The 20,296-nt window shown below is 36.3% G+C and overlaps 1 protein-coding gene across 1 annotated transcript in view; it reads left to right on the top strand.

The window, feature by feature from the left end:
• The window catches only part of Tenm1 (teneurin transmembrane protein 1), a 1,125,448-nt gene that overhangs the window by 682,238 nt on the left and 422,914 nt on the right, over positions 1 to 20,296 (top strand). The window contains exon 6 of the mRNA XM_060375702.1: positions 9,666 to 9,904. Coding sequence (XP_060231685.1) covers positions 9,666 to 9,904 — 239 coding nt within the window. The remainder of the gene's footprint in view (positions 1 to 9,665; positions 9,905 to 20,296) is intronic.

Here is a 20,296-nt window from a genome sequence, read left to right as displayed (position 1 = left end):
TAGCCCATGGCATTTCAGAGTCCAAGTGGGTTCCATAGTAATGGAAAGAGGGACTGCCTCTGACATAATCTGATTGGCCTGCTCTTTGATCACCTCCCCCTGAGGGGGAGCAGCCTTACCAGGCCACAGAAGAAGACAATGCAGCCATTCCTGATGTGATCTGATAGACTAAGATCAGAAGGAAGGAGAGGAGGACCTCCCCTATCAGTGGACGTGGGGAGGAGCATGCATGCAGAGAGGGGAAGTAGGGTGGGATCAGGAGGGGAGGAGGGAGAGGCTTATGGGGGGATACAAAATGAATAAAGTGTAATTAATAATAATAATAATAAAAGAAAAAATAATAAGAAAAAATTTATAGAAACAAACAGTGGAATGTTGGGTGCTGGGGAAAGACTGAGTTTTTTTATTCGGTAAGTAGTGTTTCAGATTTTCAAGGAAAGTGATTTAGAGTCTTCTCACCAAGTATTTAACACTACTGAACTACATAATTTCAAAGGCTTAAGATGACAAATTTATGCTATGTTAGCATTTTATTACCAAACTACATTAATAACTTTAAAAATGAGTAAATATCACTATCCCATCTCAATGTAATTTGGGCCTACTCATAATCTTTTTTTTTTTAATCAACTTTGCTTTCACTTCAACCACAACCACACTTTCACTGTGCAAACTGAACCCTTTTCTTTGGAAAAAAAAATTATTCAAATGCTTATAGCTATAGTAATACAGGTTTAGATGTATCTCATAAGAATATTTACAAGGTGTTAAATAAAAAAAGAACCTGTTGATACTTTTGTTTCTGTTGTTAAAAAGCTGTAGATTTGTCTCTTTCCTGTAGAATTTTAAGTGTCATAGTAAATCACATTACTTAATGTTAACAGATACCTTCAGAATCATGTAGTATAAAGGCTTAAAAGAGAGAGTAGATTTTCACCCTTTTATAGATGATTTTAAAGTCCTTACAGGACCATTTATAATACTCCCATTTACCGCCACTGGGTTTCATTAGTCTTGAAGACTTTTCTTTTTTCCAATTTCTTTATGTGCCTATTTCCTTTGGTAATATCTTATATTCCCTTTTTAAATTTAAACTTGAATATTAAAACAAACTCAAAAAGAGGTACTACTTACACATAAACTCTTGAACTGCATTTTCATCATTTGCTCTGTGGAGGAAAAAAATCCCAGTTGTGTGAAATTGATAACAACATTTTAGTATATCATTGGGTCCTGAGGGGAAAAAGCAATGTGCATAGACAGATGATCTGATTTTATGAGCACATAGCTGAAGTCTAGCACTGTGCATTTGTCTTTATGCTCCTACTTTTTCCAAGGACTATGAAAACACATTAGGTACTGGTTTCACTTTCCACATGACCTGCAAAGCTAATGAAAATACACAACATGCATATTGTTGTCTCTCAGGATACACATCACAGTATACATGACTTTTAGCACAGACTCTTAGTCTGGGCTTGTTAATAAAAAAAAAAAAAAACAGGAATATTAGTATACAAACTTATTTTATTATCTACCCTCACTGAGGACTCTTATTTGGATTCCACTCAAACCTGAATTAGTTTAGATGCTCCTCTGCTCTTACTGTTGAATTTATTCATTAAACTGTTATATTTTACTTATATAACTGAATTTGGAAATCCTTTGTTGTACACCAGATGAAATTACAGTGTTCAGGGATATTGATTATTGCTTGTAATTGCCATCATAATAGCCAACAATTCTCTGTTTTTCTTCTACCTCTTAATGATATACCAAACCAAATCAATATCCAACATATTGAGCCACTTATAAAATCCAATTGTTGTTTTTCATAAATATGTAAAAGATTGAAGAATTTTTATCTTCAAACATTAGATAAAAGGGTCTGTACTCCTGGATTTTCCCTTTATCCCATAAGGACATATCAGACTGAGGCTATATTAGATTAGTTATATGTTTGAGACACTTTGTCAACTCAAAATAATCCTAAAATAAAGGTGGAAGGCTAAGAACGCTACACCACTTTGCTGCTCATAAACTGCTATATTTCTTGCTCAGTAAATTCAATGGCCATTGAGAAAAACTCTGACTTAGAGAGGCCTCTAGGCATTGAAAATATCTGCATCTTTAAGTCACAGTTTATTTAAAAATCTAAAAGAGGAAGTACAATTACATGAAAACAACACAATGCTATGGGTCACACATCCAATCAAATGTATTTTATTTTGCTGCTATTTATATACCATGTCTTCATTCTTCCATTATTGTGAGAAATTAGGTTCTTTTTTAGAAACAACAATAATTCTTTTTATTTACTAAAGGGTAGCTTGTCCTGTGACATTTTCCCATTCATCTAAAACAATCAGTCTTTAAAAGTTGCTATAAGAACATGTAACATACAAAAGAAGTCTCAAGAGATGTCTCAATGGATAAAGTATTTGTTGTGCAAGTATGAGTACCAGAATTCAGATATTTTGTGACTGAGATGGAGTTTCTATTGCTGTGCTATATATGACCAAGAGCAAACCTGGAGATAAGATGGTTTATTTCATTTTATACTTCTACTTCACAGTCCATCATTGAGGGAAGTCAGGGCAGGAAATGAAGAGGAAGCATTGAGGATGAATGATGCTTCCTGGCTTGCTCATCCTGCTATCTTATACATTTCAGGATCATCTCAGGGGTTGTAGAACCCACAATCGCCTGGGAACTCCTTTATCAGTCATTAATTAAGAAATTCCTGTACAGTCTTGCCCACAGGCCAATCTTAAGGAGGCATTCGGTCAATTGTGTTTCCTTCTTCTCAGATAACTCTATTTAATGTCATGTTAAAAAAAAAAAAAAAAAACAAAGCCCAACACAATTGATCTCTTGTCAACTTGACAGAGAAACACACTGCTTATTAATCCATAATCTTTCTTTTCTTATTCATCTCTAAGACCTCATAGTAATATCAAAATCACAATACAAAATGTTCCAAAGCCCCATAGTCTTAAAAATTCAACCTCTATATAGTGAGAACTGGAGAGGACAGGAACTCCACAAGGAGAGCAACAGAACAAGAAAATTTGAACACAGGGAACTTCCCAGAGACTCATACTCCAACCAAGGACTATTCATGGAGATAACCTAGAACCCTGACAATGCAGCCACTTCTGATGAGAACTGATAAACTAAGATCAGAAAGAAGGAGAGGAGGACCTCCCCTATCAGTGGACTTGGGGAGGGGCATGCATGCAGAAAGGGGGGTAGGGGCATATGGGGGGATACAAAATGAATAAAGTGTAATTAATAAAAGATAAGTAAAAAATTTAAAAAGGAGAAAATAAAAAAAAATCCAGTATCTCTAAAACCCCAAACTTTCTCTACAAGTTCAAAGTCCCTCAACTGTGAGCTCCTGTGAAATGAAAGAACAAGTTACATATTTTCTTACTCCAAGGGGGTACTTAGGGCACAGTTACAATCAAAGCAAAGCAAAACCAAAGTTTAATATCGTAAAGTTCAGTTTCAGATATCAAGAAATCATGATCATCTGGGCCGTGAAGGCATTCATTTCTCCACTCTTGTTTTGGCAACCACAGAGCTTGTCCAAGGCTCAGGCCACTTCCACTCCACAGCTGATGGTGTCCTTGGCAGACATATCATCATGGTATTGGCATGCAGTATGCTGGTGTTTTCACTGAAACTGAGACTTTACCTTCTCCAATGGTCTCTCAAAGTGTCAAACCCCAGTTACTCTCCATGACACTTTCATGTCTTCAAAATGGATAAACTCTAGGAAACTTATACATAACCATGTTTAGTTGCCAGCACAAGAACAGCCTTGGCCACTTCTAGAATACAGCTACTATGTGCTGACCCTGGGGAAATACTTCCCAGAGAAATAGTGTTGGTCTCCTATTATTCACAGCAGATTTTTATGACCCAGCTGATGAACATCAATTGTCCCAACAACAACAACAGAAAAAGGTTTCATTTTAGTCGTTCTAGTCTCTTGTTAATTACATCCAATTCCTCAGCTCCAGCAAACTAGAATTACAGAGTAGTAATTCAAAATAGCACATGAAAGGTCCTGAAAGAGTTTTTATTTCCCTCTGAAATCTCACAATACAGGCCTATATTATCTGCGTTGCTCAATCTTTTCTTTCTTTCTTTTTCTTTCTTTCTTTCTTTCTTTCTTTCTTTCTTTCTTTCTTTCTTTCTTTTCTTTTCTTTTCTTTCTTTCTTCATTTTAAATCCTGATTTTAGTCCCATCCCTCTTCCCCTCTCAGTCTCACGCTCCCTCCCTCCCTACTGTTACCTTGCCTATTCCTCAGAGAAGGGGAGCTCCCTTTCCCATCCACCCCAGCTCATCAAGTTGCATTAGGACTGAGCAACTCTCCTCTTCCCCTGTGGCCTGTCAAGGCAGTTCCTTTCAGGTAAAAATGATCAATAAGCTAGCAAGTGAGTCCTTGGCCTATGCAGTCCCCACTTTCCTTACTAGTGGACCCAATTGAAGCCTAAGCTGCACATCTGCTACATCTTTGTTGGGAGCCTAGGTCCAGTTCCTACATGGTCCTTGGTTGATGTTTCCATCTCAGCAAGCCCCTCTGGACCCTGGTTAATTGGCTATGTTGGTATTTCTGTGGAGCTCCTGTCACCTCCAGGTCCTTTGTTCTTTCCTCACACTTTTCTACAAGACTCCCTACTCATCACCCAATGTTTGGCTCTAAGTCTCAGTATCTGTTTTGAGTTACTATTGGGTAGAGCCTCTCAGAGGATAACCCTGAGAAGCTCCTTTTTGCAAAGTTAGCATAGTGTCTTTCATAGTGTCAGTGGTTGGCACTCTCTGATAGAGTGGGTCTGTTGTTGGGCCAGGCATTTGTTGGGGCATTCCCTCCATCTCTGCTCTATTTGTTCTATCTTTATCCCTGCACATCTTGTGGGCATGGTAAATTTAGGGTCAAAGTTTTTATGGGTAGGTTGCTATTCCTCTCCCTCTGCTAGGAGACTAGTCTAGTTAGTGGTGTCCTGTTCAGTCTCCATGGCTTCTGCTACTAGGATTCTCTGCTTGAATCCTCATATCCTCCCAGAAGCCTATCCTCCAGCTTGTCACAGAGATCATCCCCTCCCCCAGTAATCAGCATCTCTTTTCTTTACATGCCATCTGTCCTCTTTTACTCTCTCTCCCCATGTCTGATTTCCATCCTCCTAACTCTCTAAGCCCCTTCTCCTACTTTGTTCTCTCTCTTCAACCACTACCTCTGTCTATTCTGGCTCCTGTGCCAAGTGAAATTTATGCATCCTCCCTTGGATTCTTCTTGTTACTTATCTTTTTTAAATCTGTGCTTTGTACTATGCTTGTCTTGTATTATATGGCTAAAATCCCCCTATAAATGAGTATATACTATTTGGAAATCAATCTGGAACATTCTCAGAAAATTGGGAATAGCACTACCTCAAGATCCAGCTATATCACTACTGTGTATATACCCAAAAGTTGCTCTACCATACAATAAAGACACTTGCTTAGCTATGTTCATAGCAGCTTTATCTGTAATAGCGAGAATCTGGAAACAACCTAGATGTTTATCAACCAAAGTATGGATAAAGAAACTGGCACATTTACAAAATGGAATCCCATTCAGCTTTTAAAAACAAAGAAATCATGAAATTTCCAGGCAAATAGATGAAACTAGAAAAGATGATCCTGAGTGAGGTAACCCAAAGTAGAAAGACGCACATGGTATATATTCACTTATAAGTGATATTAGCCACATAATATAGGATAACCATACTAAAATCTATAGACCTAAAGAAGCTAAACAACAAGGAGACTCACAGCCACACTCTGAACAGAAAACCGGGAGTCTTATGGAAGTAAAGGAATATAACAGTACCCAGAGGGGACAGGAGCCACACAAGAAGACCAACAAAACAAAAGAAAGCAGGGCCCATGGGGGACTGTAGAGACTGATGCATCAAACAAAGACCATTCATAGAGAGGACCTAGACCCCCTGCTCAGATGTAGCCCATGTCAGTTTAGTTCAGTCTCCATGTGGGTAAAGGGAAAAGATACAGTCTCTGACATGAACTCAGTTGCCTGCTCCTTGATCACTTCTCCCTTGGGCTACCTAGCCAGCCCAAAGAGGAAGAATATCCAGGCAGTCCTGGTGAGATCTGATAGCCTAGGGTAAGAAAGTAGGAAGAAACATTTCCCCTATCAGTGGACTAAGAAGAAGGATAGGGGAGGAAGAAGGAGGGAGGGTGGGGATAGGAGGAGATGATAAACAGGGTTACAACTGGGATTAGAAGTAGATAAATTGTAAATAGTAGTAGTAGTAGTAAAGAAATGAAACCGTGGTACATTTACACAATGGAATACTACTAAGCTAGTAAAAACAAGGAAATCATGCAATATATGCAAGCAAATGGATAGAACTTGGAAAGATCATCCTGAGTGCAGTAGTTAAAAAAAATCTTAATCTTCCTCGAATCCACAGAAAAGTTCACAGAGCCCTGAGCATCCAGTTTTATCCATAACATCAACTAGTTGTTACTTAAGTAGTCATTTTCATTCTTTAGATTCCAGGTATTCTCACTGGAAGATGAGGACATCAAGCTACTAAATGATTTATAAAGAATTTCCCTCCAAATTTATGAATTTGTAGGTGCCATTCTCACATTCTTCTCAATGTTCCAATGGGAACAGTATAAAAGCTGAGCTGAGTGTCAACATTCCAAGTTCAGTGGAAAATGAACTTCTGTGCTTTAACAGACCAACATTAAAATCTTAATATTTCCAGTAGCTGCAGAAACCTAGTATGTGTATTGTCTGATAAAAATTGCTCTGGAGCCAATATTCTGTAGTTCAATATTCTGCATCAACAGTTAGGAATGGGACCATGGACCAGTTTCTGCATCTCTTTTTATTTTGTTTTCTTATCTGTAAAAGAGATATAAACACTGTAATAAGTTTATTATAAATATAAAGTGCTATAATACTCTGTGAAGTAGACTTGTGAATAGGACAACTTAACACTAAATGGTTGTCTGTTAGTATATGACCTGTCTAGATAAGGAAGAAACTAGAAAAATCACCAGTTATTAATCATTTAATCTTAGTTATAAAGCAGATATAAGATAAAGAACAGTTTTTATTAATAAAATACCCCTACTTTCTAAAAATAAGACAAATTATTGTTTTATTCATGAATATCATGATTTCTTCTTTTAAAAATATCTTATTCAGTGGACTTGGAAAGGGGCAGGGTGGAGAGGAGGGAGGGAGGGAGGGTGGGATTGTGAGGGAATGAGTGAGCAGGATACAGCTGAGATACAGAGTTAATAAAATGTAACTAATAAGAAAAAAATAAAAATTAAAAAAACATTAATAAAAAAATGAAAAAAAAATCTTATTGCCCATACCTTTTTGAGGCCTGGCTTCTTTCCCTTAATATTAAGTGTAAATGCTTTTCTTAGTGTATAAATATTTTTACAGAACAATTTGTAATGACTTTGAAGCATGTATTTTAAAAATTACTTAATGAAATACCAATTATTTAGGATATGAATAGGTTATTTTTGGATATTATAAATATCATTGTAGTGAGTGATGTCTTAAATTGCCATAAACTTCACTTCCTGAGAATAAAAAGAAAAAAAAAAACCTTCTTTTGGTTTATAATGTTAAATTGCCCTCTAATAAGACAGTACTCTTAATTTCTTTAAGTAACCTATCCCTTTAGAAAACAGTTAACCTCCATGATACTCATACAAAATTCTCTGTTGTCAACATTTTTCATCTATTGGCATGTATAACTGTTGGGGTTCTTTTCTTTAAATGCATAAACTTCTTTTCTTTTAAATGTGGAAGCTAGAAATGAATCTGATGTGTTTGGGCATATATTGCAAGGTGATGTTGACTTTTCACTTACTGAAAGGTTTTATGCTCTGCATTGAAATGCAGCACCAGAATGTGCTTTGTTTAGCAGTGCATTTTACTGCCATAGAGGACACAATAGATTGGATAAGATTCAGGACTTTGAAGCCTGAATGACCTGTATGCTGATTCTAGCTCCATCACTGCTTGGCAGGTTAATTTGAACAAGTTTTTAACCTATTTTTGCCTTTCCATTCTTAAAACCTCAGTGAGGAAAATAACATAGGCTGTTTCACACAAGGAAAGATGAATGTGATAATGAATGTTACATGGCACTCAACACCTAGCAACAGCAGACTATAAGGACAAAATACATATACTTGTTTTTCTCAAATCCTTACTTATGAATATATCACTACTGTTTATAAAAGGTCTAGTCATAATATTAATGAGAAACCTGTGATCATTCTGTAGGAACATAATATAATAGCATCATTATTCCACTTATATGAAGTTCCTCAGCAGACATAATGAAATATGGTGAGAAACTTTAGAACTGAGTTTTTCTCTGAGAATGGTGATAGAAATTTTCTTTAATTTTTTAAAATTCACTTTTACATCTTTATTGTAGCCACATCCTTCCACCCCTTCTAGTCCCCCTCTCCATTTCTCTCGCCTACCTCTTTGACTCAGAAAAGAGGAACTCATTTTCCCACCCACCCCAGCTCATGGAGTTGCAACAGAGCTGAGCATGTTCTCTTCCCATGTGGTTTGACAAGGGAGTCCCCCCAGGGGGAAATGATCAAAAGCTGGCAAGTGAGTCCCTGTCTAATGAAATCCCAACTTCCTTTACTAGAGGACCCACATGAGGCCTAAGCTACCCATCTTCTACATCTTTGTAGGGGGCCTAGGTCCAGTTCATGAATGGATTTTAGTTGATGCTTCATTCTCAGGAAGCGCTTCTGGGCTCTGGTTAGTTGGCTCTATTGGTCTTCCTATGGACCTCCTGTCACCTCCAGGTCTTTCCTCCCACTATTCCTCAAGACTCCCTATACATCACCCAATCTTTGGTTGTAAGTCTCAGCATCTGTTTTGAGGCACTATTGGGTAGAGTCTCTCAGACTCTGACAGGCTCCTGTCTGCAAGCTTAACAGAGTATCATTTGTAGTGTCAGGGGTTGACACTCTCTGACAGGGTGGGTCTTTGTTTGGGCCAGACATTGTTGGGGCATTCCCTCGATCTCTGCTCTATCTGCTCTATCTTTATCCCTGAACATCTTGTAGACAAGGTAAATTTGGGGTCAAAGGTTTTGTGGATGGGTTGCTGTTCCCTCTGCTAGAAATTTGCTTACAAAAAAAAAAAAAAAAAAAAAAGGGTATTCCTGGAGTTGTTAGACTGTTCTACATTTGGAAAGAGGTTTAGGTTGTACAAGTGATTGCATATGTCAAATCTCAGTAAAGATATACTGGTATCTAGGATGTTCTAATTAGCAAAACATGATGGTATAATGCAGTCAGCTCTTCAGAATCATAATTAAAGAATGAGAAAAATATTGTATATAAACTATAGAATGGCAACATTTACTAGTCAGTAAGAAAGGAAGGAAGGAAAGGAGAAAGAGATGGCAAAGATACCAAAGACAAAATGCTATTAGCTCTGTATTACATGAAAATTTTGTCTAGCACTTTGAGGTCTCATGGGATTAGCCATGGCATGATAGTTTGAAATAAGTAGAGTTTCTGGGTTTTTAGAAATTTGCTTGGGTATTTATAGGGAAACTCTTCTGTTTTCTCCCATTAGGCATTTCCTGTTCAAACATGGATCTGGTTCATCTGCTATCTTCAGTGCAGCCAGTCAAAACTACCCTCTGACATCCAACACTGTCTACTCACCACCTCCCAGGCCACTGCCTAGAAGCACTTTTTCTCGACCTGCCTTCACTTTTAACAAACCTTATAGATGCTGCAATTGGAAGTGTACAGCCTTGAGCGCCACTGCAATCACAGTGACTTTGGCCTTGCTACTAGCCTATGTAATTGGTAAGCCTTTTATTCTGTGTATGAGCTTCCTTTTTAACCTGTTTTTTTTTCCTTTTTTTTTGGTTTGGAGTGGGGTAGGAATTTACTCTCAATGTTTGGATATACAAATCTATACCATAGCTAAGTGCTGTAATAACAAATGGATTTCTAGTTATTTTTTTTCATCCCTAATCTTAAATACTGCTTTTGGGGTGGAAGGAGCACTCTTTGAGAAGAAACATTTATACTACTAACAAGTCTTATTGATTGCAATTACTGTAGTTAGCCATGTTCCTTTCAATTAAATGGTTGTTATAGTTTTTTCATTAGAATTCATAAGTGCTAAACTTCAATAGGTCCTTAAATTATAGGTAGGTACACAATAATGTGACTACTGGTTTTTTGAGTAATTATTTCATTAAACAAAAGTTATTTGGGAGCTCTCAGAAAATTCAGTGCACAATGTCTTCCCAAGGATACATAGAAAGCAAGTGAGCAGACAGCTTTTTGTTTTTCAGAGATATTACTGTGATGTCAGCAATAAAGAGACATGGTCTCTACTGACATTCATGGTTCTTGCTTAGAAATATTATCAGGCAATCCTTATTCTAATAAACATGGATATTTTCTTGTGTCAAAAATTATTTTTATATATGGTTTCACTGAATAATCACATTGTATGTTTATTTAGTTTATAATTACCTGTAATGAGAAATGCTTTTGATGGAATGGAAGGCTAAGAAAAAATTGTAGTTCCAAAGTGATTTTTATCCTGAAACCACTCAAAATAAGGATTAAGATAAGGGCCAGGGCCAGCAAGAGGACTTAACATGAAAATATACTAGAGTTTAATCCTCTGAACCCGTTTTCTGGAAGGAGAGAACTTCTCGTACAAATTGTCCTATGACTTCCACATATATGCTATGACATCTGTGTCCACACAAATATCAACAAATGTAATAAATAAGTGCTAAAAAGAAAATATTCAAAATAAGGAGAAATCTAAGATGTTCTGGTGCCATAAATACTTTTAAAAATGTTCTTGTTTAATTATGAAATCAATTTGGTATTATATGTGTTAGTTTCTTTCACTTTACTATATGGAAGTAATGTATTTATATATAAGATATAACCCTTAGTGCAAATAAATTCAGGTCATATGACAATGTGGGTTAATAATAGTTTACATTGTGCTTAAATCTGTGTTTCTATTTAAATTTAAGTGGTAGGAGGTCAGAAATTTTACTGTATAATCTAAGGCTTGTTTTATTTATTTTTTTCATTTAGTTCATGAGTACACATTTTTTAGTCATTTCAGAGAACAGTATTTGATGTAGTATACCAATTTAACATGATACAGGGTAGCAAACTCCAATAGTTATGAGCATAGATTTTTAAATGTATGCGACTTCTTATGCAGCTTGCCTTGAGGCCTTGAGTGAATCATTCAATCTGTTCAGTCCTATATTTACTTATCTGCAAAATGTGCTTAAAATAGTACCTATAACAAAATTACAAGGAGAAATAAATGAATGAATAAAAATCAAACTACTTGAAATATAGAATAAATGTATAAAGTAGCTTATAATGGTTAAATATTAATATATTTCTAATTTTTACTTGTTATTGTTGTTCATAGGTTCTAATAATTAAGCATATTGCTCATTGTTCAATTATTTTTAATAACAGAGCAAACTCCATAAAGCATGCTTTTTAGTGTTAGACCTCACTTTCTGTTTAGCATGCAAGTAAACATTGTAGTTTACTAACTAAATCTACCTGGCTGTTTTAAAATTTAACTAGATGTACAAAATTATTTATTGCAATGAAATGTGGAACTAAGTAGTTTGATTTGTTAAGAGGTATCTTTTAAATATTTCCTGTGTGAATGCTAACCTAGTACATTGAATGGGTTCAAAAGGAGATTTCTTATAATGAACACTGTGATTTTCTTCTTGGCTTTAGATAAATTAGGAAATATCTCTGACTGAAGCTGGATGTTATATATCTCAATGGTAGACTGCTTACCTAGCATGCTTGAGACCTTAGGTTCAAAACCAAGTACCAGATTAAAAAAAAAAAAAAAAAAAAAGCCCTGTCTTTCTGGATTTATCCTATTACTCCTCTATTGCTGACCATCTCAGAAAATAACGTAAGAATTCATAAATATATATTCAGGTGAAAGATGCCACATACGAACTATATTATGTAGTATAATTTTTAAACAGCTTCCTGTGGTTGAAATAAAACAGTATTATATTTCAAAATATGTAACCGTTTCACCTTTCACTCTTTTGGGGTTTGTTTACTTGCATTTTTTCAATCTCTTTTGCATTTGCCGTATAACCCCAAAAAAATCTTTCACTGGAACTATTTACTGATTTTCTTTCCCATGAAAATTCCTTTATGCTGTTTCATTTTCCTCTGTTATCCATTATACATGACCTTTACATACTAATGACTGTATGCTGGGTTGCCCTCAATCCACCAGGGAAAATCACATCAATATCGATGGGACATCAATAGGTGTTCTGTGCATAATGCCTCTGTAAGTGGTCATTGGAAAGCAGTAGAAATCAAGTACATGGAAAGCCAGAGTTGAGGTATTCAGCCAAACAGCTATAGCCTCACATCTACTCACTATAGCTTTAAGGTCAGCAAGAAAATAATTACTCTGAATAAGTTTCAAAGTCATAAAATGTGGTATAGATATGTATGGGGAGATACTGATTATATGAAGCTTCATAGAATGGCTATTGTCAGGACTTCCTCATAAATCTGAATTTTAAAAAAAATATGTCCTTATGCTTCATCTTCTCTGATAGTTTGGCATCAGTGATGTGCCAGTGCCTGTCAGAAGCACATTTGCTTGAATTTACAAATAAGCCATACAAAGTAGAAGTCAGGAAGACAGACGACCATATGAAAAGCATCAAGAGAAAGCGAGGTTAGGGTACTCCATCTATGGTTTGAAGGGCACAAACACAGCTTCTCTGCAATCTTTGATGTTTTGATCAAATTTCTACAGAGTCAGCAATTTGTATAAGCAGGAATAGAAACTCACAGGCAATAGGAATTCATGAATACATTGTATCCAGGGTCAAATGGGCCTCTGCATTGAAGAAATCAGGGAGAATTTTCTAGCTCTCAGACCCAATATCATCAGTTAATGGCATGGATGTTCCTTTTGATTTTGCCATGATATTAGTAAAGATGCATACCAGCTTCAGAAGATACAGCCAGTGTTCACACTGTAGAGATTCAAACATTAAATTCTGTAAATCTTGCCATTATACACTATATAACCTACATATGAAATGTTAATTAGAGGGATATTAGCAATACAGAATTAGAAAAGGGTAAAATATTTAGTTTGTTTTTCTGGGCTACAGTTTTTGAATAAAACTATTCAAGAGAGACAAAGACCTACTTCAGATTTTTCTCTACATCAAAATTTGAGCAACACTTTAGTACTTTCTTTTGACTTCTTTATACTTGCCCAAATTTCCCTAATTTCTATAGCTATTATTAGGGTTGAATAAGAAAGTGCTAAAAATGATAGGCATAATGGGAGTGAGCTTTGTTGCTTTTGCTCTTATATAACAAATAAGATAAGGTACAGTACAGACAATATAATAATATTGTATTATATATATGTATATGGAAGGAAGCAACTAAATGGAACGTGGATTCTCCTGTTTTTGGAAAATATGAGATCAATTATTGGTTTTTAAATTTAATTTTATTTATATCTTTATTAAAATTTATTCATTTTGTACCCCCACTGTAGCCCCCTCCTTCGTCTCCTCCCAGTCCCACCGACACTCCCTCTTAGTCCCCTAATAGAGGAGGGCCTCCTCCCCTCCTATGTGACCCTAGCTTATCAGGTCTCATCAAGGCTGGCTGCATCATCTTCTATGGTCTGGCAAGTCTGCAATCCTCAGGGAAAGGTGATCAAACATATGGCCACTAAGTTCATGTCAGAGAAAGCCCCTATACACCTTACTAGGACACCTGCTTTAGGAATTAGCAGCCAATGGGCATCTATGAACAGGGGTCTAGGTCCTCTCCATGCATGGTCCTTAGTTGTAGTATTGATTTCTGCAGGTGAGGGGCCCAAGTATTTTAGCTCTGTTGTTCTACTTGTGGAGTTCCTGTTCCTTCCAAGTCTTTCTATCTCCATCTTCTTCCATAAGGATTCTGGCACTATCCACATTACTCTGAGGTAGTGTTTGTCTTTGTTGCAGAGGAGTGTTTCTTGAATGCAGCAGAATGTTGGATCCTGTTTTAACAAACAATCTGTTAATCTGTGTCTTTTATCGGGCAGTTGAAATCATTGATACTAATAGATATTAGTGACCAATGATTGTTACTTCCTATTATTGTGGAGTTGGTGGTGATTATGTGCTTTTGTGGTGGTTTTCATTTGTTTTGTTTTTTTGTTTGTTTGTTTTTTTGTTTTTTGATGTGATGGTATCTTTATCCTGTGTTTTCTTAGGTGTAGTTGATCTCTTTGGGTTGGAGCTTTCCTTCCAGTTTCTTCTGTAGGGCTAGATTTCTGCATATATATTGTCTAAATTTAGTTATGTCATGGAATATTTTGTTTTCTCCATCTATGTTGATCGAAACTTTGCTAGTATAGTAGTCTGGGTTGGCATCTGTGGTCCCTTTGAGTCTGTGTATCTTCCAGCTCTTGATATTTTCTCCTCTATCTCTTGTATTCTGTTGGTGATGCTTAACTTTGTGGTTACTGATCACTTTGCTAAGATCTCCAACTCCAGGGTTTTCTCTGTTTGTGTTTTCTTTATTGATTCTAATTCTCCTTTCATATCCTGCAACATTTCCTTCATCTGTTTGAATGTGGATTCCTGTCTGTCCTTGATGGCTTCTAATTTTTGTTCATTTTCACTTTATGTACCTCTATATATGCCACCAATTTTTGTTCATTTCCTCTTTATGTACCTGAAATAACCACATAATTATAGATTTAAGATCATTTTCCTGTGTTTCAGCTGAAATAGAATATCCATAGATTTTTGAAGATTCTAGTGAAGCCATGAAGTCCTGGTTTTTGTTGCCTGTATTTTTATGTCGGTCTCTAAACTTCTGGTTGTCTGAAGCCTTGACTGGTTATTCTTGGAGCCTATATTGCAGACTAGATACAACTGGCTCTGGAGTCTCAAGTAGTCTCCCCTGGATTCACTGTCTTTGCTGACTCACTGTTTGTGACTCAAGTATGACAGTTAGCTGGGGCACAGGCAGAAAGTTCTCTAAGCCAAGAACTTCTCCAGTGTCCCCCAGGCTTCCTTAAAGAAGATAAACAACAAGGAGTACCCTAGAGAAGATGCTTAATCCTTATTCTGAAGGTAAAACAGAATAAATATGAGAAGTAGGAGAAGACAAGGATCAGGACAGGAGCCTTCCACCCCCCAGGGTATTGAAAGAGATACTGAGACTCATATCCAAACTTTGGGCAGAGTGTCAAAATCCTTATGGAAGATGAGGGAAAGAGAAATACCTGGAGGGGACAAGAACTCCACAAGGAGACCAACAAAGCCAAAACACCTAGGCCCAGTGGGGCCTACAGAGACCTATACTCCAACCAACGACCTTGCATGGAGAGGACCTAGAACCCCTGTTCAAAGGAAGCCCATAGGCTGCTCAGTTTCCAAGTGGTTTCCCTAGTAAGGGGTACAGGAGCTCTCTCTGATCCCTTTCCCCTGGAGGGTACACCCTTGCCAGGCCACAGAGATCATGACACAGTCAGCCTTGATGAGACCTGAAAACCTAGGGTTGGATAGAATGAGCAAAGTTGTTTCCCTATCATGGGACTAGGGTTAGAGCATATTGGGAGAAAAGGGAAGGTGGGTGGAACTGGGATGAGTCGAGGGAGGGGGCTAAACCTTGGGTGCAAAGTGAATTGTAATATATATATATATATATATATATATATATATATATATATATATATAAATGGCATGCTAAAACATTTCATAATTTAGAAATTTTCAAATAGAACAGCCAGAATGAGAAGGGCTAACATCACCAAGCAAATATCAGATTTGCACCACTAAAAGGTAGTATTGTACAATGTGAGCTTTTCCATTTGTGCTTCAGCTCTGTTCTTTCTATAGAATAGTGAATCCATATGTGTATCAATTAAGGCATATAGATAAGAATAAGACAATGTGGCCAGTCCTGTGAGACCTGATAGGCTAGGGTCAGATGGAAGGGGAGGAGGACCTCCTCTATCAGTGTAATGGTAGAGAATCATGGGAGGACAAAATGGAGGGAAGGTAGGATTCAGAGGGGATGAGGAAGGAAGCTATAGCTGCGATACAAAGTGAATAAATTGTAATAAAAAATAAAAGAAAAGAATACCTGAAAAAGCAGTAAAAATAAAAGATACGGGAGTCCTATAGGAAATAAAGGTGATAATAGGGGCAGATTATGAGAAGCATTTTATTTAAATTTTTTTCTGTTAGAAACTTCATTTTATTAATTTTTTTAATTTTGATTTTTTTATTATAAGATTATATTTTTATTTTTATTAATTACAGGTTATTCACTATGTATCCCACCATTAGCTTCATCCGTCTTCACCTCCCAATCTCACTCTTCCTCCCTCTTCTCCAACCATGCTCCTCCCCCAGTCCACTGATAGGGGAGTTTCTCTCCTCCCCTTCCATTTGATCCTAGTCTATCAGGTTCAGGTCTCAGCAGGACTGGTTGCATTGTCTTCCTCTGTGGCCTGGTAAGGCTGCTTCCCCCTCAGGGGTAGGTGATCAAAGAGCCAGCCACTAGTTCATGTCAAAGACAGTCCATGTTCCATTTACTAGGAAACCCTCTTGGACACTGAGCTGCCATGGGCAACATCTGAGCGGGATTCTAGGTTATCTCCATGCATTGTCCTTATTTGGAGTATCTGTCCCAGAAAAGACCCCATGGACACAGATTTATTCGGTTCTGTTGCTCTCCTTGTGGAGCTCTTGTTCCCTCCAAGTCTTTCTATCTCCCCCTTCTTTCATAAGATTGCCTGTACTCTGCCCAAAGTTTGGCTATGAGTCTCAGCATCTGCTTTGATAACCTGCTGGGTAGTCTTTCAGAGGTACTTTGTGGTAGGCTCATTTTCCTCTTTCCTGTTTTTTCCCTCTTCAAATGTCCATCCTGTTTGCCTTTCTGAATGAAGATTGAGCATCCTACCCAGGGTCCTCCTTCTTGAATAGCTTCTTTAGGTATACAGATTTTGGTATGATTATCCTATATTATAAGTCTATACACTCCACTTATAAGTGAGTGTATACCATGTGTTTCTTTCTGCTTCTGGGATGCCTCACTCAGGATGATCTTCTCTAGTCACGACCATTTGCCTACAAATTTCATAACTCCCTTTCCCTTCTTTTTAATTGCTGAATAGTATTCCATTGTGTAAATGTACCACAATTTTTGTATCCATTCATTAATTGAGGGACAACTGGATTGTTTCCAGATTCTGGTTATTACGAATAAAGCTGCTATGGACATGGTTGAGCAAATGTCCTTGTAGTATACTTGAACATCTTTTGGATATATGCCTAGGAGTGGTATAGCTGGATCTTGAGGTAGCACTATTCCTAATTTTCTGAGAAAGTTCCAGATTGATATCCAAAGTGGTTGTACAAGTTTACATTCCCACCAGCAATGGAAGAGGGTTCCCCTTTCTCCACATCCTTTTCAGCATGTGTTGTCACTTGAGTTTTTTATCTTAGCCATTCTGATGGGTGTAAGGTGAAATCTCAGGGTGGTTTTGATTTGAATTTCCCTGATAGCTAAAGATGTTGACCATTTCTTTAAGTGTTTCTATGCCATTCAATTATGATAGTATACCTGAGTGACCCCAAAAATTCAACCACAGGACTCCTATAGCTGATAAACACCTTCAGCAAAGTGGCTGGAATCACAAATAACTCAAAGAAATCAAATAACCCTCTCCTGTATACAAAAGACAGTTGGGATGAGGAAGAAATCAGGGAAACAACACCCTTTACAAAAGCCACAAAGGACATAAAGTATCTTGCTCTAACTCTAACCAAGCCAGTCAAAGACTTGTATGAAAAAAAACAAAAAAAACAAAAAAAAAAAAAACAAAAAACGTCCATTCTCTGAAGAAAAAAATTGAAGAAGATATCAGAGGATGGAAAGATCGCCCTTGCTCATGGCATAGCAGGATGAACATAGTAAAACTGGCCATCTTACCAAAAGCAAACTACAGATTCAATGCAATTCCCATCAAATTACCAATATAATTCTTTACAGAACTTGAAAGAAAAAATTCTCAACTTCATATGAAATAACAAGAAACCCAGAATCTCTGAAACAATCCTCTACAGTAAAAAATCTTCTGGAGGTATCTCCATCCTTGATCTCAAGCTGTACTGTAGAGCAGCAATAATAAAAACTGCATGGTACTGGCGTAGAATTAATTTCTCTTTATTTATAAAGACACCTAGCATATTATTTAATTATCTAGTACTGAAAATTTGGGAATATCTACTTTAGGAAATCCAAAGTTTTAGAAGAGCAAGGGGGAGAGAACATGAAATCTGATTCTCCAGGGGATTCTAATATTTCAGAGGTCTTAAAAATGAATTTGATAAGTCGACTAAAAAGAAACAACCTGAAACATACCAAGAAAGCCATTCACATGTACGGAATTACGGTTTTCCATAGATTGTTTGAAGACCAGAGATCCTCAGAACTATCAGTAGTCCATAAACAAAAATCATTTTCATTTTGCCAAAATCAAGTATGTACCCTTCCCTTTTCAGTTCTTTCAGTAGGCAATATCATTCTGTAGAACCTATCTGACATGTAACACTGTAAGAATGCATGGAGAACTGGACAAGAGAATATAACTTTCTTTTCTCAAGCAATTTATTAAAAAAGATTTTAATACATGTAAAGCAATTGCAGTCTTCTCCTTAATTGTATGAATTTTCTAAATGCAATTATCATAAAATATGACCTGTATGTTAAACGTTAACATTTGTTATGTTAAATGGCTTCTACCTATTGTTCAGTAAGTCAATAAACACTTTAAAAATAGAGTTTCTAATAAACGTCTACAGATAATATAACAGTGAAAACTCCTTCTCAGAAAGTTTTCAGGGCAAAAATTGCTTCTGAGACTTAAAATTTTGTCAAAATTCGAAGTAAATCAAAAAGTTTCAGGAATGCCATTAAGGAATATGATTGCTACTTAGAAAGGTTTATAAGACAAATACAACAAGAGGAAAAAAAACATAATAATATGATACATGTTGGTGATAAAAATTTTAAGCAATCAAACTAAGGGCAAACTTTAATGAGGACAAAAAGGAGGAATATATTAAAGTCTTAAGTCTAAAACTTCAAAGCCCTAGAAGTAATTCCCTGATTTATTTTGGATTTAATAAAGGCATGGATGTTTAAACACTTGCCATATGAATCATTTGTTTTGAAAAGTTTTGAAGTTCAGCTCTGTATGACCCCACAATATAGCCTTTCTTGAGATCAGCATTAATTATTGTTATATTGATGTACACAGAGCAGTTAAATAACAGTACTACCTGGCAATCTATGCCAATCTATAGTATAGATCCTAAGTAATTCCTCTCTGGGTTCCTTTATCTCTTTCTATGGGGCAATAATGAATAAATTAAGAGAGTGCCAAATGACTCACTGAATTTTCTTCTGATTGAAATCTCATCAGAACATTTCCAATCTAGTTATTTTAGACATTATAAAATTCATTTTAGCTGACTTTTAAAGAAACTGACTCCCATGAAAGTTACTAATGATTGGCTTTACAGTTGCCTAATACTGAATTGAATGTAACAGGAAAAATTTAACTGCTAGCAAATGCATATAACTTTGTATTTTGTAAGGAACATTTGATTCTCTTTCATTTCTTTCTCTTTAAAGGGACTTCATGTTCAGGTTAAACAATATAGACACTACAGATTAGTGTTAGTGCATAGAACATAGAAGGTGGTTTTTGACAACAAGGATTCTGTGTTGCCCTACAACCTGTTTCTGAAGAAATAGATTCTTACAATAGTCTTAAGTTTTTTCTTTTTTTTTTTTTTTCAAATGTTGTAGTTTGGTTGTTGGTGGAGCAGACAAGGCTTTTATTTCAATTTTTGCTTATGTAATATAAGTAATAATCTAGATTCCTTTCGATCTTGGAAGTTAGATTTCAATTAAATATATATTAGCATGACCAATAATAGCACATACTTTTTTTTTTTTGTACACAGTATACCTGGAAATACTTTACAGAATTAGTCATAAAACGTTGAGATTTTGTGAAAAAAGTATCAAATAGAGAAAGAGATAAAATATTTTGCATTTTTTTACTCAAAGCAAGAAAACAAGTTACTCTTAATTTTATAG

Source organism: Meriones unguiculatus, chromosome X (assembly GCF_030254825.1).
Source record: "Meriones unguiculatus strain TT.TT164.6M chromosome X, Bangor_MerUng_6.1, whole genome shotgun sequence".
In the NCBI taxonomy this organism is placed as follows: domain Eukaryota; kingdom Metazoa; phylum Chordata; class Mammalia; order Rodentia; family Muridae; genus Meriones; species Meriones unguiculatus.
The sequence above is the reverse complement of the archived record's forward strand: the minus strand, read 5'-3'. Positions and strand labels throughout refer to the sequence as shown.